The sequence below is a fragment of the Pangasianodon hypophthalmus genome, chromosome 3 (genome assembly GCF_027358585.1).
Source record: "Pangasianodon hypophthalmus isolate fPanHyp1 chromosome 3, fPanHyp1.pri, whole genome shotgun sequence".
Lineage (NCBI taxonomy): Eukaryota > Metazoa > Chordata > Actinopteri > Siluriformes > Pangasiidae > Pangasianodon > Pangasianodon hypophthalmus.
The window spans coordinates 3789270-3805578 of NC_069712.1; the positions used below are offsets into that span (position 1 = coordinate 3789270).

Genomic DNA, 16309 nt, shown 5'->3' on the forward strand with positions numbered 1-16309 from the left:
GACCCATAACAATCACCGACATGATCATTAATGAGAAATACTTCACCAGGTTTTTGCTCTTTTAATCACTGATGGCTGTAGCATGATACCTTAAGGCATTTCTACAATGCATGACATGTCTCACAATATATATGTGTGTGTGTATATATATATATATATATATATATATATACTGTATATGTTTGCTAATAAACTGCCAACAAAACAGAAAGGAAGTAAAAGTTTATACTTTTATTTAATGTTTACATTTTTTAAATGTTAGTAAAAGATATCACGAAACTATTCTACGATAAAAGGGAGATTTTTCTTTTCTGACATCCACCAACAGTGAAAATATAATAAATATAATAACGTATAAAATACAATAAAAAAAAATCAATCGTAACAAAAGAAAAAACAGGCAGATCTCTTTTTATGTAAACATTTCCAGTCCCAAAAATAATTTTCTTTTTCAAATCCAATTTCAAATCTTTGTCATTTGTTACAGGATCCGGTATCTGCTATGTTTTCTCTGATATCTGATCCACCATTTTTTGCTTGTATTGGCCCGATATTGATACTGGGTATCAGATCATCTCTACATTACATTACATAAAATAAAACCTTGTGCAAAGACTTTGTTTTTCCTATTATTTTTCCTTTTTTTTTACTTTCTTTTGGGAAGTGGACTTTTTCTGGTGGTGAAGACCGATGTCCATCACATCACTGTGTCTTATCGTGTTACGTCAAGATCTAAGCTACTAAGGAACTCGATCTAGGTTTTCCACACAGTAGCAGGATGTGTGGAAATAATGATGGTCTGCACAGTGGAAAGTTGAAATAAAAACACAAATATTGGTATAAATCCAAGCTGGTGCTAAACATCTCAATGGCGAGAATTAAAAAACAAAACTAAACAATGCTCAGAGAAAACTACTTCCTGCATAAGGAATGATTAACTGATTATATTAGTCAGTATTCAGTATTCAGTATTCAGTCCTGTATCAGCACAAGCTGTCTGAGATGCTCTGATCATTGTGTCTCATGGATTGATATGGTGAAGTGGGTTTAGACTTTAGAAACTCGATCTTATTGGGATATCGATCACAGAAAACACACCACACTCTCCTCATTAATTTTCTCATTCAGATCTCCTCAGTTAGTCAGATTTCCTGTTCCAACACCCCCAAGAAGCCACTCAGGCCCACTTATGGACCTCCCGTTCCATGACCACACATATTAAGAAAATAAATGTTCCTTTCCTGAGGAACAGCACCTGTTTTATCAGCAGTAACATTATTTTTTTGGTTGTTATAGCGAAAGTCTCACTCAGAGGACTGTAGTTCTTCTAATCGGGATGCAATGTTGCTTCATTCGTCTCTGGAGTGTTATTTTCAGCGCTCATAGTTCCTCTGTATTCATAATGCGCTACTGAAGTAACATGATCTTTTTTTCCTAACATCTGGAATACTGCATTTTACATAGAAGGTAGAGGAAAGGCATAGCAGATGGTAATGCATACACAATGCAGATGTGATTTTATAAGCAGCGATTGAAATTAAATATGCACGGTCATGCTACAAGAATGGATGCGCTAAAGACTAAAGAACCATGAATGTTAGCGAACTTTAAGATGGTTTGTTTTTGCTTCAAGGCAAAATATCATGTAGTTTATTCATACAGGCCCAAATGTGAATCATAGTCTCTGAATCAGCCTGTTTTCACAGTAAAGAAGCATATTTTTCCTCCTAAAGGGAAGATGATTGACAACATCCGCTCTCTCAGTGTAATCTGTACACGGGTGCATGCTGCTATTGGCCAGTTGCCAGCGTATCATTTTGTTGAGACAGCGATATGGTTTACGATCTTCCATAAATCTCACCCGCAGAGGGACAGCAGCATGTAATTTGCGGTGTGTGCTGTTTGCTTGCAGGCGTGTTATGGCTGTAAATCTTTCAGCAGGGCGTTTTGGATCGGTCACAATGCCATTTAGCATCCCCTTTCAAGACAGCAAACAATGGAAAAAATGGGCTCAGGGTGAGGAGTAGAGCTTTGCTGCCATGCAAAATGGTGAACTGGATTGCCTATTCGCCAGCTCGATGGCTCTACTTTATAGTGACCTGAAAAAGTTCTTCAGGATAGACATTGCTCATTTGTGCTCATCTATAAGCATCTGATAACCTTCCGATCAGATCAGAAACCAAATGCCATAATTACTGCCCAAATTACTCTACCTAACATCAATATTCACCATCAAATCAAATATATTTCCCCAACTAATATTCTCCAATATTCTCTACCATATTGAAATATTACTCTACCTAACTTCAATATTCCCCATCAAATAATATATATTTCCCCAACTAATACCAATATTCCTTTTTTAACACAAATATTTTCCCAATTAACATCAATTTTCAACATGAAATCCAATTTTTCCAAGCTGGCACCCCATTAGATCTCCATTATATTTATCATTAGATCCCAATATGTTCAAGCTAATACAAATATTCGCCATACAATCTAAATATTTCCTAACATATATAAACCATCAAGTATTTTCCAGTAACACCAAGTAACACCAATGTTCACCATCAAAACCAGTGTCTGCAAGCTGACAGCCCATTAGATATTTCCAAACTAATACCATTATTTAGAATCAAATCCAAATATTTCCAAACTGACATCAATATTCACCAACAAAACCAAATATTTCCCCATCTAATGCCAATATTCACCATCAAATCCAAATATTTCCCCATCTAACACCAATATTCACAATCAAATCCAACTATTGCCCCATCTAACACCAGTATTCACCATTAAATCCAAATATTTCCCCATCTAACACCAATATTCACCATTAAATCCAAATATTTCCCCATCTAGCACCAATATTCCAATCAAATCCAAATATTTCCCCATCTAACACCAGTATTCACCATTAAATCCAAATATTTTCCCATCTAACACCAATATTCCAATCAAATCCAAATTTTTTCTCATCTAACACCAATATTCCAATCAAATCCAAATATTTCCCCATCTAACACCAGTATTCACCATTAAATCCAAATATTTTCCCATCTAACACCAATATTCCAATCAAATCCAAATTTTTTCTCATCTAACACCAATATTCCAATCAAATCCAAATATTTTCCCATCTAGCACCAATATTCCAATCAAATCCAAATTTTTTCCCATCAAACACCAATATTCCAATCAAATCCAAATATTTTCCCATCAAACACCAATATTCACCATCAATTTGAACAAATAATTGAACTGGTGGGGATTATGTTCCAAAGACACGCCACTCCCAGGTTTATTGCAGTTTGCTCAGGACGGTGATGCTTTGCGTGTTGATCTGCTCTGAACATTTATTATGGTATATCAGTGTTGAGAGAAAGATCCATGGATCTTCCTTTGACTGAGGACTAAGTGGAAGGTTAAGAATGCACTACTAAAAGTTAAACACATAGAGGAAAGGTACTTATTAGAGAATGCTGGGTTGATAATATGTAATAGTTGCATATCCATTATGGATTATTGGATTTACTTTCAATTTGACTAGCATTATTTAGCTAACAAACATCATTAGGAGGATGTAAATTGTAATGAATGGTGTTTTAAACAGTGATTAGAATTAAACACTTTATAGTTCTGGTATCTGATTTTATTGTTATAAGAGAATTCCTTGCTGTCTTTCAAGAAACTAGACAACCATTAAACACCTAGAGGTTAAGCCAATTCCAACTCTTCTCCTGGCTTAATCATTAGAAGTGCCACACTTACACACCTGTGCCTTTCTCAGCTCACAGCGCTCAGTGACAATCCAAACGCTCTTCCTCGTGATAGTGGTTTTACGATGTATTTTTTGTTTGCTCTAGGGTGCTCTGATTGCTGTATTAAATGCCTGAGCGGGATTCCCTACGCCTCTCTCATCGCCACCATCCTGCTGTATGCCGGCGTGGCGCTCTTCTGCGGCTGTGGGCATGAGGCTCTCTCTGGCACCGTCACCATCCTGCAGAACTACTTCGAAGTGGTCCGATCACCAGTCGAAACCCTGGACGTGTTTACCATGTGAGTACTGACTGCCATGAAAGAGTACACACTTACACAAAAACAGGGTGGGAATTCAGCAGGTAATGCTTCTGTACTGGAAGAAAAGTTGTGAGGTCAATCCCAAGACTGCGACCACTGGGCGCTTAAACAAGATCTTAAGCTTGAATTGTTCATGGGTTGAATAAATACATTTCATAAAAGCAAATGTGTTCTAGCATGCAGTAGGTTTGAACTGCCTTCATGTTATTTAAATGTTTTTGACATAAATGCTAATGTGGATAAAACTGAATGAATATTCATCATCAAATCCCAACATTTCCAAATGGACACCAATGTTCACTATCAAATCCCACATCCCAGATAGACGTGTCGTGGTTGTATCATGGCCATATCATAATAATGTTACGGCTTTAGCATGGCCGTATCATGGTTATGTAATGAGCGTTTCATGGCCATATCATGACTATGTCATGGCTGCATCATTCCTGTATCATGGTCATCTTCTTCTTCTTCTTCTTCTTCATATCTGGGTTGTATCATGGTCATATCATAGCCATATAAATGCTGTATCCGTGCAGTATCAATATTATATCATGGCCGCATACTCTGCATATCAGGGTCATATCATGATTATATCATAGCCGCATACTCTGCATATCAGGGCCGTATCATGGCCCTTTCTTTACCGCATGCCTGTATCATGGCCATGTCATGGTTATATCATTGCCATATAATATCCACATCATGTTCGTATCATGACCACATCATGGTCACCGTGGCTGTATCATGTTTATAACATGCTCGTGTTGTGACACATAATAAAGCTAAAGACAGCGGATATGTGAATTTTGGGTAGTTTCCCCTGACACAGCACTGCAGAATCTCTCCATCCACCCACACACAGACACACACACACACACACACACACACACACACACACACAGGAAAGATGAGAGGAAAGACTGATCTTCCAGGCCTGAGTGTGAGGCTTTGGCTGTGGTCCCACTTAGGGAATTAAATTGTTCTGAAATCACTCTGGGTTGCCGTACTACACCTGCTCCCTCTCTCTACCTGTGAGAGAGAGAGAGAGAGAGAGAGAGAGAATATGAAAGCAGGAGAATAGAAAATAGACAAAAAGCAGAAAATATTTTGTAGCCTGTGATGGATGGGATGGAGGAAGATAAGGAAGGAGGGAGATTTAGCAAGAGAGAAGCAGCGATATATAAAGAGGAGGCGGAGGAGGAGAGGATGGAGAGAACGAGAGCAGTAGACGATGGTAGCAGCAGATTGTATTAGTCACCAGCTCTTTCTCTGCTCTGTACAACACGCCCACTGACCATCACACACTGAAATGCAGTAATGTGAGACTTAAACATTTCGCCTCTATATTAATGCCCAGTTGAAAAGATGATATAATACAGCACTCACATGCTTCGTTATAAACACATTAACTTTCATTTACTCAACCCATTAAATAAACTCGATTATATTTGAAATAATATTGATATGATTTGCCGTGATATTCAAGCTTCCACTGTAAACTGGGCACATGAAGTGCCTCTTCACTACACTGGTAACCAAAATCTCCTACTCTAAAAATTAATTAGAGCTTTATTTATCGACTTCATGAAAGCTTTGTGCAAAAGTGCATTTCATCTAAGCAAGAGAGAATGCAGAGTTAAACAAGAGTGCTCTGTTCTTTCAAACTATCCTATGAAGTGTTAAATAAATCTGACTCGAATCACGCTTGAAAAAAAAAATACCAAGAGCACACTCTTATAGATTTTGAAATGCTACAGAAATGAATGGGTTTGCATCTCACGGGCTACAGGCACTCAGGGATATGACGCGTTTCTGTTTCGGAATTGTGCGGTTCTCACGTTTCCAGCAGGCCTGTTTACATTCGTCAGTACACATGGTTTTGTGCATAAATCGTGCATATGGACATTTCTGTGCATAGAACATTATTTATCACTTTCTTCTTGTGCAGGAGGAAATGCCTGTGTTTACGCAAACTCCTGGCCGTGCATAAGCATGACCTCCTAGTGGTAGAAAAGTGTGATTGCATGTAAACTGATTATGAGGAGCGCCCATCCCAATTGATATCCATCATACGAACATAATTACAGACTGGTGCAGACATGTGACAGATGAAATGTAAAGTCAAATCGTATATAAAAAGCGCTTCTGAAGGCTGACCACGATGATGTCTTTCTTAAAGATTTGGCACACACAGCTTTGCACAGAGAATGTGTTTTAAGAAATGCAAGGATCTCTTTGCTAAGTGTGATGAATGGATCATCTGTTTCGTTTGCCCCAGTGCAGTTTTTGTTGAGCTCTATTCTAGAGCCATGCTTACATTTCAGTAAGAGGTCTCGCATTTTCCAGCTAACTATGAGCCAAATAATGACATATCTTTCATGCATTCATATCACGCACGCTGCACTAGATTACATTTCCAAACAGCAGAATAAATGTAAATGTAGGCTACCAAATAAACCATTTTCGTGCAGCAGTATCTGTGCTTCGTTGTCGGTGAAGTTTATCTTCTTTGACCTTTTGTCATGCTCCATATTGTCTGTAACAAGCAATGCCTCGAGCAGGATACTGGGCCTTTTAAAAGGAAGTTGTTTACCATATATGGCAATTTGTGGGCATTTCTTTATGTTTGTGGCTGTGCCCAAGCACAACAATGTAGAACGTGTGGGATTTATTACTGTCCACTGCATACAGCTGTGTGATAAATGCCCCCTTTTTGGATACTGATGGTTCTTACACACAAACTTACAACTTGTTCTATGCACGCTTTGATAAATCAGAACCAAAACCACAAAGGATCAAAGAAGACCAGCAAAAAGCCCAGAGCCATTGCTCTTTAAAAAGAATGGCTACATTATTCAACCATCACGGTCCAGTGTGTGTGGGAGAGAAAGGCACTGGATACTAACAAACACCTAACAAGAAACATTGTACCAGATTATTATTACCTTCATAGTTGTGTATGTATGACAGCGCATAGTGTTCGCCTCCTTTCCCCAGCTTGCTCAAAGTGGCTTTGTTGGTATGCTTACATATCCAGTAAATGTCAATGAGATTCATCTTTGGGAGCTCTTGCAGAAACCGATTATAAAATACTGCAATCATGACTGTAGTGAATGAACCAGAAATGCAGTTACCATGGTAAATATAATGTGGAACTGTGTCTGTATGGAGATAGCAAGAAATATAATTTTTTTTGCTTTGTTGTACATTATAACTGTAACATCATCTGTTATGACTTTTATTATTTATCAGGGAAATTGAGCCAGTCACAAAAAGTGTTTTTTTTTTTTTGCAGTGTCTCAGCTGAACATAAGATCAGGGTAATGGGTTTGACGAGTTCACTGTGTACTTTTTTACAGGATTGATATCCTGAAGTACGTGATCTACGGCGTGGCTGCAGCGTTTTTCGTCTACGGGATCCTGCTGATGGTCGAGGGCTTTTTCACCACTGGTGCAATCCGCGACCTCTACGGAGACTTCAAGATCACGACCTGTGGCCGCTGCGTGAGCGCCTGGGTAAGACACACGGCTACATTAGGGGATGTAACATAATACTACTACACTGTATTTATCTATATTTGGTCCTTTTTCCCTACTACACCCCCTGGAAAAACTGGTAAACACTGGATAAAAACAGATGTCAGCATGCATTCTGGCTCTGACAGTTCCTCAACCTCAGCTACATCACTCCTGTTCATAATTGACCTTAACTAGAGATGTGCGTCATGCGTCATGGTTTACTATTTTTGTTTGTTCTTGCCTGCGACTTGCCTGTGTCCCAAAATATAAACAAACTAGTAGCCTAATTTAAATCACTGCGACCCTGACCAGGCAGTTACTAAAGATGAATGAATGAAAGCTGTAAATGTATTACACAGCTCTGTATATTCATGTTATAATAATGTGGTTTCTGTTTGCAAAACATGCTAATTGTACAAGCTATTTACTCTCACCAGAGACAGCAATGATCACTGCTACGTCCTTCTAAGCTTTATTTTTCTTCATAATTTCTCTATACAGAGTTATGAATTGAAGATTTTTCTGAGAGGTCATTCCAGACAATCGTTTGGATTTGTTGCTTTGAATTCCGTAGAATTGAGAAAATCTCAATTCATTTATGGCCTTTTGCTAAAATCGTGGCACTGTGTCACACAAGCATGAAAGAAATTTTACGTTGCTAATGTGAATGAAGGGTAATAATGTGTCTGTTTGAATGTGACCATTAAATCCTCCCCACACTTGATTGACAGCTCTGTGTAGGAGCTCTGATTATTATGGAGTGATGCTGTTTATAGGTACTCAGGGGGTACTGTATCATTAATTAAAAAGTGTCCCTTTATTAATTACACCTCAAGTCATCAGAGGTTTATTTCTTGTGTCTTTCTCTCTCAGTTCATCATGCTGACCTATGTCTTCATGCTGGCCTGGCTGGGCGTGACGGCCTTCACCTCTCTGCCAGTCTTCATGTACTTCAACATCTGGAACACCTGCCAGAACATCACAGTGATCGAGAAAACCAACCTGTGCTTCGATCTGCGCCAGTTTGGTATGTGGTGACTGGAAGGGTCTCTTTGGTCTGGTTAAACACTTTTACACCACAGCGCAGTTCAGTTCGGGATTCTGATTGGTCAGAAGGTGCTGATTAAGTTGTGCAGCTGCAAATCACAGGTTTATGTTAATGTGTTGGTATGTAACAAATAAAAACATCTATATTTGTTCATATAGTGGCATTTTTTGTGAAGAGACATTTATTTAACATTTATGGAAGGAGTCTCCAGTGTCAGTGCTTTGTAACAGTCAGAGGTAAAGCTGTAACTTTACGTTTTCCACTATGGGAAAGTCTTCAGGACATGACAAGGTGCTTGGACCCCACTGATTGCTCCTATATTTTGCTTTGTTAATAATGTACTTTTTGAACTAAGGTTAATTTCTTATGACATATATATCTCCCTCCAGTACATTTTTAGAGGCGTCTAGAATCTATACCAAGGTGCAATAATAATGTTCTGGTTGTTCATCGTGGCTCAAAACCTTCCTAACACACTTTATGTTTGTTTTACCTTTTATCTGACAGCCATTTGCGCTGTATCTAAGGAGTAAAACACTTGGGGCCATGGCGTTATAGGGAAATAAAAGCGTAAACTTCTCTGTCTTGAAGATGTCAGAAAGCTTTACCTCAGACTGTTACAAAGTCCTGACACTGGAGACTCCTTCCATAAATGTTAAAACAACAACTTAGAACACTATAGAAGTGTAAACCTGTGATTTGCAGCTGCACGACTGTCAGAGCTGCTGTCATAGAAAATTAATCAACACCTTCTGTCCAATCAGAATCCAGAATTCAACAGTGCTGAATTCTGGAAATTTAAAAAACTGATATACTGTAGTGCTCGTTGCACTTGATTGGCAGCTCTTGATTGTGTGATTTTAACCGAGTGAGGCTGTTTATAGACATTCAGGTCTCATTTCTCATTAAAGGAAAGCAATATCTCAAATTATTACTCACAAATCAACCCCACCCTCCGCCCATTTCTGTCTACATCTGCCCTTTGTGAAACACCATCCTGGCATTTTATATGTAAAACAAGATGCTCTTCATGATGCACATAAACACCACACAGTGAGAATTAATGAATAATTAGGAAATTAAGGAATTATTTTCCCCTCTGGATTTTCTTGCAGGAATTGTAACTGCTACTGAAGACAAGAGAATCTGCACCGACTCAGAGAAGTTCAACAAGATGTGTGAGTCTGATGAGGTCAGTATCATCCATAGCATTGAGTCTTGGATAATAACACAAGTCTCTGGAACTGTATTTAAAAAGTACAGTATATAATAATGATAAAAAAATGAACAAATGAATGAAAAAACAGTATTGGCTGGTAACCTGCTGTGTGTAGAATTTAGGATACAGCTGATTAATAATCAGATACATTACAATTTCATACAATTTACACACAAATGAATCATACACAAAGTTATGACAGATTATGCATAATTAACAGATAAAACACACAATAACAGGAAATGTCGTTCGAGTCTGGTTTCTTGCAGTAGACAGATGGTTATGGGACTGTTAGTTAAGTTTCCTAGCTAGCTAAGGAAATCTCGATAAAATTTCCACTTATACCAAATATATTCGTTCAGCTAATTCAATCCTGTTTGGCGTTCAGAGTTTGTTCCTTTAGCTACGATTAGCTACGGCTGTTAATGTAGTTATCAGTAGTTTATCTCACCCGAAACTCTTTTGTGTAAATATTCACCTCAAACCAAAACGCAGTTCTTCAGTGATGTCACACTGTATACTCTATATATACTCTGTAAACATGTAAACATGTGAAAATCTGAACGCTACATTATGGAGGCGGCCATTTTGGACAAGCGGAATCACTTCCTTTCTTTAATTCACTCTGCCCTTGATTAAATAGGAGCTCTTCTATAAAATCGTTTTTTTGAAAATGAAAGTTTAATGCAGTTTCATGATTTTGTCTGATGCAAGAATATGAAGATTTGGACTCTAGAGATTAAGATTAAAGAAACAAACAAACACTGAACATTAAACGTCACTGGCTGAGCAGCTACATTTAGGCAAATTGTAAGGTCATGTACATATGATTTTTTGGTTATGTATTTAATAAAACACTTCGGGATGTGCTGTTTTAGGAAAATAATCAGCTTTGTGGTGGTAACAGCAACTCTGCCATCATGAATTATTTTCCTACAACAGTGTGACAGAGTGATTTAGTCCTCTTATACAACAGCAATTTATCCATGATTTAAATGTTTCATTCATTAAAGAATGACATGTACTTTTTTATCCATTTATAGTTACATTTAATGTTGTGCAATGTCTCTGAAACAAATTTTTTCAGTTGTTCCTTCACCAGCCTCTAGTTTATTCTCTCTCTTGGAAATAATAAGACAAAAAATGCAGCTTTTCATGTTACCAAGAAACCCCAACATTTGAACTCCTCTGTCTCGAACATGTCAGAAAACTCAAAGTTACAGCTTTACCTCTGACTGTTACAAAGCGCTGACACTGGAGACTCCTTCCATAAATGTTAAATAAACAGAAAATTTCAGCCTATCAACAATTTAATCTGTTTATGCAGAGCATCCGCTGTACACGTCCCTGTGAATGAGCTGTTACTATAGAAACGATAACATATTAACATGAGCGTACTGCTGTTATAGAAAATGACTCAACACCTTCTGACCAATCAGAATCGAGAATTCAGCTGGGAGGCTACCCTTTTCCTGAACAGATAGAGATTTTTGCTTTTTGTGTCCTGGACCTTTCTCACTGTAAGTCTTAGTCTTTGAGTTTGTTTCCTGAACGTGTCTTTATTTGTCTCTCTCTTTTTTCGTCTTGTCCTCCAGCTGGATCTGACGTTCCACTTGTTCGTCTGTGCTCTGGCGGGGGCAGGAGCAGCCGTCATCGCCATGGTGAGCCCGTTTATTACTCAGCCTCTCTCGCTCGCTCTGTAACTCTCTCTCTCTCTCTCTCTTCCTCTCCCTCTTTATCACACTTCATCCCTCATCACTGTACAGTATATCACTGTAAGTCTCATCGCAGCTCTCTCTCTCATACCATCCATCTCACTGTTTCTTGATTAATCACTTCCTGTCTCTCTCTTTTAATCTCTTTATCGTTCCCTTTTCATGGCTATTCACTTCTCTTCATATAGAGGGGCGGAAAAGTCATAAAATTAGCTAGCCCATGGGAAAGTGAACACTCTTACTCAGTGCTCCTTCTCCTCTTTTAGTTGCATGGACATCAGATTGGAACATCATTAAAAAAAAGACAAAAGTAATAATAAAATGAAAAAAGGTGCTAATTAGGATCGTGTCTGTTGCGTTCATTCATGGTTCAAGCAAAGATGAAATACGAGAGTTTAAACATACTTCAACAGGTTTGTAGTTTAGCAGGTGGTGAGATTTCAGAGCAAGCAATAAATTACCGAACCACCTGGAGTGTGTTACGTTTAAACATAAATGCAAAATGATTTTTGGAAATAAAAAACTTTCTTCAGTATTTTTTAAGAAGTTAGTAGGTAGAACTTTTTCTTTCTCTGGTTATTGAACTGATGAAGCTACTTGTCCATCAGATAATTATTAATAAAAATCTGAGGCTATTGTCCAGGCTAGTGATCTATCCATTCTTCCGACATCTCTCTATACATCTGTTTTCATCTTTATTCCTGTTTTCTGTGTTTCTGTTTTATTAACGTCTTTCTTTCTTTTAGAATCCTCTATACTATCTCTCTCTTTCTGTCTCTCTGTCTCTGACTCTCTCTCTATCTCTCTATCTCTCTCTCTGTGTCTATGTCTCTCTGTCTTTCCTCTCTATCCCTGTCTCTCCCATTCTTTCTGTCTGTCTCTGTCTCTCTCTGTCTTTCTCTCTGTCTCCCTGTCTATCTCTCTCCCACCTTTCACTCTTTCTCTCTTTCTTTCTCCCCTCTTTCACACTGTCTTGCTCTCTTTCTCCCTCTCTCTCTCTCTCTCTCTCTCTCTCAACATCTCTCTCTTTTCCATGCTTTATCTTTATGACAGAGAGGAACAGCTCTCTCTTTCATCTATCTTTTGTGTCGCTTCTGTATAGTGCATGTAGTGTGTGTGTGTGTGTGTGTGTGTGTGTGTGTGTGTGTGTGTGTGTGGTGAGTATGGTGTGTGTATAGTGTGTGTATAGTGCGTGTAGTGTGTGATGGACAGTGGTGATGATTATTGCCCTGTGATAAGCTTGAGCTCTTCGTCTATCCCCACTGATAGAGATAGAGAGATCAGTGAGAGAGAGAGATCAGTGAGAGAGATCAGTGAGAGAGAGAGAGAGAGAGATCAGTGAGAGAGATCAGTGAGAGAGAGAGAGAGAGAGATCAGTGAGAGAGATCAGTGAGAGAGATCAGTGAGAGAGAGAGAGAGATCAGTGAGAGAGATCAGTGAGAGAGAGAGAGAGATCAGTGAGAGAGAGAGAGATCAGTGAGAGAGATCAGTGAGAGAGAGAGAGAGAGAGAGAGAGATCAGTGAGAGAGATCAGTGAGAGAGATCAGTGAGAGAGAGAGATCAGTGAGAGAGATCAGTGAGAGAGAGAGAGAGATCAGTGAGAGAGATCAGTGAGAGAGAGAGAGATCAGTGAGAGAGAGAGATCACAACACACATTCACTTTAGGAACTAACCTTATAACACATGCATCACACTACAGTTACCTGGGTCTAAAAATCACTTCCACAGGAAACTTTAATCCTGCAGTGAATGAGCTGAGAGACAAAGCACGCCGGGCCTTTTACGCCATAAAACAACAATGCCCAATAGAGATCCCTGTCAGAATTTGGCTGAAAATATTAGAATCTGTCATTGAGCCGATTGCCCTCTATGGCAGCGAGGTGTGGGGTCCACTGACAAATCCAAACCAAGAACTGACCAAGTGGGACAATCACCCCATCGAGACCCTGCATGCAGAATTCTGTAAAAATATCCTACACACCCACCGGAACATAACAAATAACGCATGCAGGGCAGAATTAGGAAAATATCCACTAATTATAAAAATGCAGAAAAGGGCAATCAAATTCTGGAAGCATTTAAAACTCAGTGCCCCCGACTCGTACCATTATAAAGCCCTGCAATACCAAGAGCTGAACAATGGAAGCAATCCCCTCTCTCAGCTAGTCCAGAGCTTTAGTCCTGATGTTCCACTAGCACTGACTGACCCCCATCACACTGATGCCCTGGACCACAGCTATACTGCCTCACTAATTACATTTAACCAAATTACACAACAAATGAAACAAAATTACTTCAAACATTGGCAATCTCAAACACAACAACAAAGTAAAATGCAATGTTATTTGGCCCTAAAAAGACAGTACAATATGGCAGACTATCTGTACAAAGTAACAGATAAAAACCTGAGAACCACCTTGACCAAGTACAGACTCAGTGGACATAAGCTCACAGTAGAGACGGGCAGACACAGGAAAACATGGATGCCGCAGGAAAAGAGGCTATGTCCACACTGCCATCAAAACAAAACCGAGACAGAGCTGCACTTTCTCACAGAATGCACAAAATACTCACAAATTCGGGAACATTTTTATCATAAATTTATACATATACACCAGAACTTTGAGTCTCTGTCAGACCGTGAGAAACTGCCCATGTTACTAGGGGAATGTGCAGACTGCTGCGTTCTAGCAGCACAGTATGTGTTCGTCTGTCACAGCATGAGGGACAGAGAGTGACTGCTCCAGTCTCTATCTCCTGCACACTTCACTGATGCTCTACTGTATTTCACTCTATTACCTAATGTTTACTGTATTACTCTTATTTACTTCTACTTGTGTACCTCTTATATTTTATAATTCAATTATTATTTGATTTGTTATTTTCTTAATTTCTTGATTTTCTTTATATTATTTTGCACTGTTTTTTAATTGTATGCAGCAACGCTGCATTGCTTTGGCAATACGAATGTACAAATATTTGTCATGCCAATAAAGCACCTAAACTGAAAACTGAAACTGAGATCAGTGAGAGAGAGAGATCAGTGAGAGAGAGAGAGAGATCAGTGAGAGAGATCAGTGAGAGAGATCAGTGAGAGAGAGAGAGAGAGAGAGATCAGTGAGAGAGATCAGTGAGAGAGAGAGATCAGTGAGAGAGAGAGAGAGAGATCAGTGAGAGAGATCAGTGAGAGAGAGAGAGATCAGTGAGAGAGATCAGTGAGAGAGAGAGATCAGTGAGAGAGAGAGAGAGATCAGTGAGAGAGATCAGTGAGAGAGAGAGAGATCAGTGAGAGAGAGAGATCAGTGAGAGAGAGAGAGATCAGTGAGAGAGATCAGTGAGAGAGATCAGTGAGAGAGAGAGAGAGATCAGTGAGAGAGATCAGTGAGAGAGAGAGAGAGAGAGATCAGTGAGAGAGATCAGTCAGAGAGAGAGAGAGAGAGAGAGATCAGTGATAGAGAGAGAGAGAGATATCAGTGAGAGAGAGAGAGAGATCAGTGAGAGAGATCAGTGAGAGAGAGAGAGAGAGATCAGTGAGAGAGATCAGTGAGAGAGATCAGTGAGAGAGAGAGAGATCAGTGAGAGAGATCAGTGAGAGAGAGAGAGATCAGTGAGAGAGATCAGTGAGAGAGATCAGTGAGAGAGAGAGAGAGAGAGAGAGAGAGATCAGTGAGAGAGATCAGTCAGAGAGAGAGAGAGAGAGATCAGTGAGAGAGAGAGAGAGATCAGTGAGAGAGAGAGAGAGAGATCAGTGAGAGAGATCAGTGAGAGTGAGAGAGATCAGTGAGAGAGATCAGTGAGAGAGATCAGTGAGAGAGAGAGAGAGAGATCAGTGAGAGAGAGAGAGAGAGAGAGAGAGAGAGATCAGTGAGAGAGATCAGTGAGAGAGATCAGTGAGAGAGAGAGAGAGAGAGAGATCAGTGAGAGAGATCAGTGAGAGAGATCAGTGAGAGAGAGAGATCAGTGAGAGAGAGAGAGAGAGATCAGTGAGAGAGAGAGAGAGAGAGAGAGAGAGAGAGATCAGTGAGAGAGATCAGTGAGAGAGATCAGTGAGAGAGAGAGATCAGTGAGAGAGAGAGAGAGAGATCAGTGAGAGAGATCAGTGAGAGTGAGAGAGATCAGTGAGAGAGATCAGTGAGAGAGATCAGTGAGAGAGAGAGATCAGTGAGAGAGATCAGTGAGAGAGATCAGTGAGAGAGAGAGAGATCAGTGAGAGAGATCAGTGAGAGAGAGAGATCAGTGAGAGAGAGAGAGAGAGATCAGTGAGAGAGATCAGTGAGAGAGATCAGTGAGAGAGAGAGAGAGAGATCAGTGAGAGAGATCAGTGAGAGAGAGAGAGTGAGAGAGATCAGTGAGAGAGATCAGTGAGAGAGATCAGTGAGAGAGAGAGAGAGAGAGATCAGTGAGAGAGAGAGAGAGAGAGAGAGATCAGTGAGAGAGATCAGTGAGAGAGATCAGTGAGAGAGAGAGAGAGAGAGATCAGTGAGAGAGAGAGAGAGAGAGAGAGAGATCAGTGAGAGAGATCAGTGAGAGAGATCAGTGAGAGAGAGAGAGAGAGAGAGAGATCAGTGAGAGAGATCAGTGAGAGAGATCAGTGAGAGAGAGAGATCAGTGAGAGAGAGAGAGAGATCAGTGAGAGAGAGAGAGAGAGAGATCAGTGAGAGAGAGAGAGAGAGATCAGTGAGAGAGAGAGAGAGAGAGATCAGTGAGAGAGATCAGTGA

At 39.6% G+C, this 16309-nt stretch overlaps 1 protein-coding gene across 3 annotated transcripts in view; it reads left to right on the plus strand.

Moving 5' to 3' along the window:
• The window catches only part of gpm6ab (glycoprotein M6Ab), a 77145-nt gene that overhangs the window by 47628 nt on the left and 13208 nt on the right, over positions 1 to 16309 (plus strand). For all 3 annotated transcript variants that reach the window (XM_026939299.3, XM_026939308.3, XM_026939291.3), the window contains 5 exons: positions 3873 to 4065; positions 7449 to 7605; positions 8482 to 8635; positions 9772 to 9848; positions 11471 to 11536. In XM_026939299.3, the coding sequence (XP_026795100.1) occupies positions 3873 to 4065; positions 7449 to 7605; positions 8482 to 8635; positions 9772 to 9848; positions 11471 to 11536 (647 nt within the window). The remainder of the gene's footprint in view (positions 1 to 3872; positions 4066 to 7448; positions 7606 to 8481; positions 8636 to 9771; positions 9849 to 11470; positions 11537 to 16309) is intronic.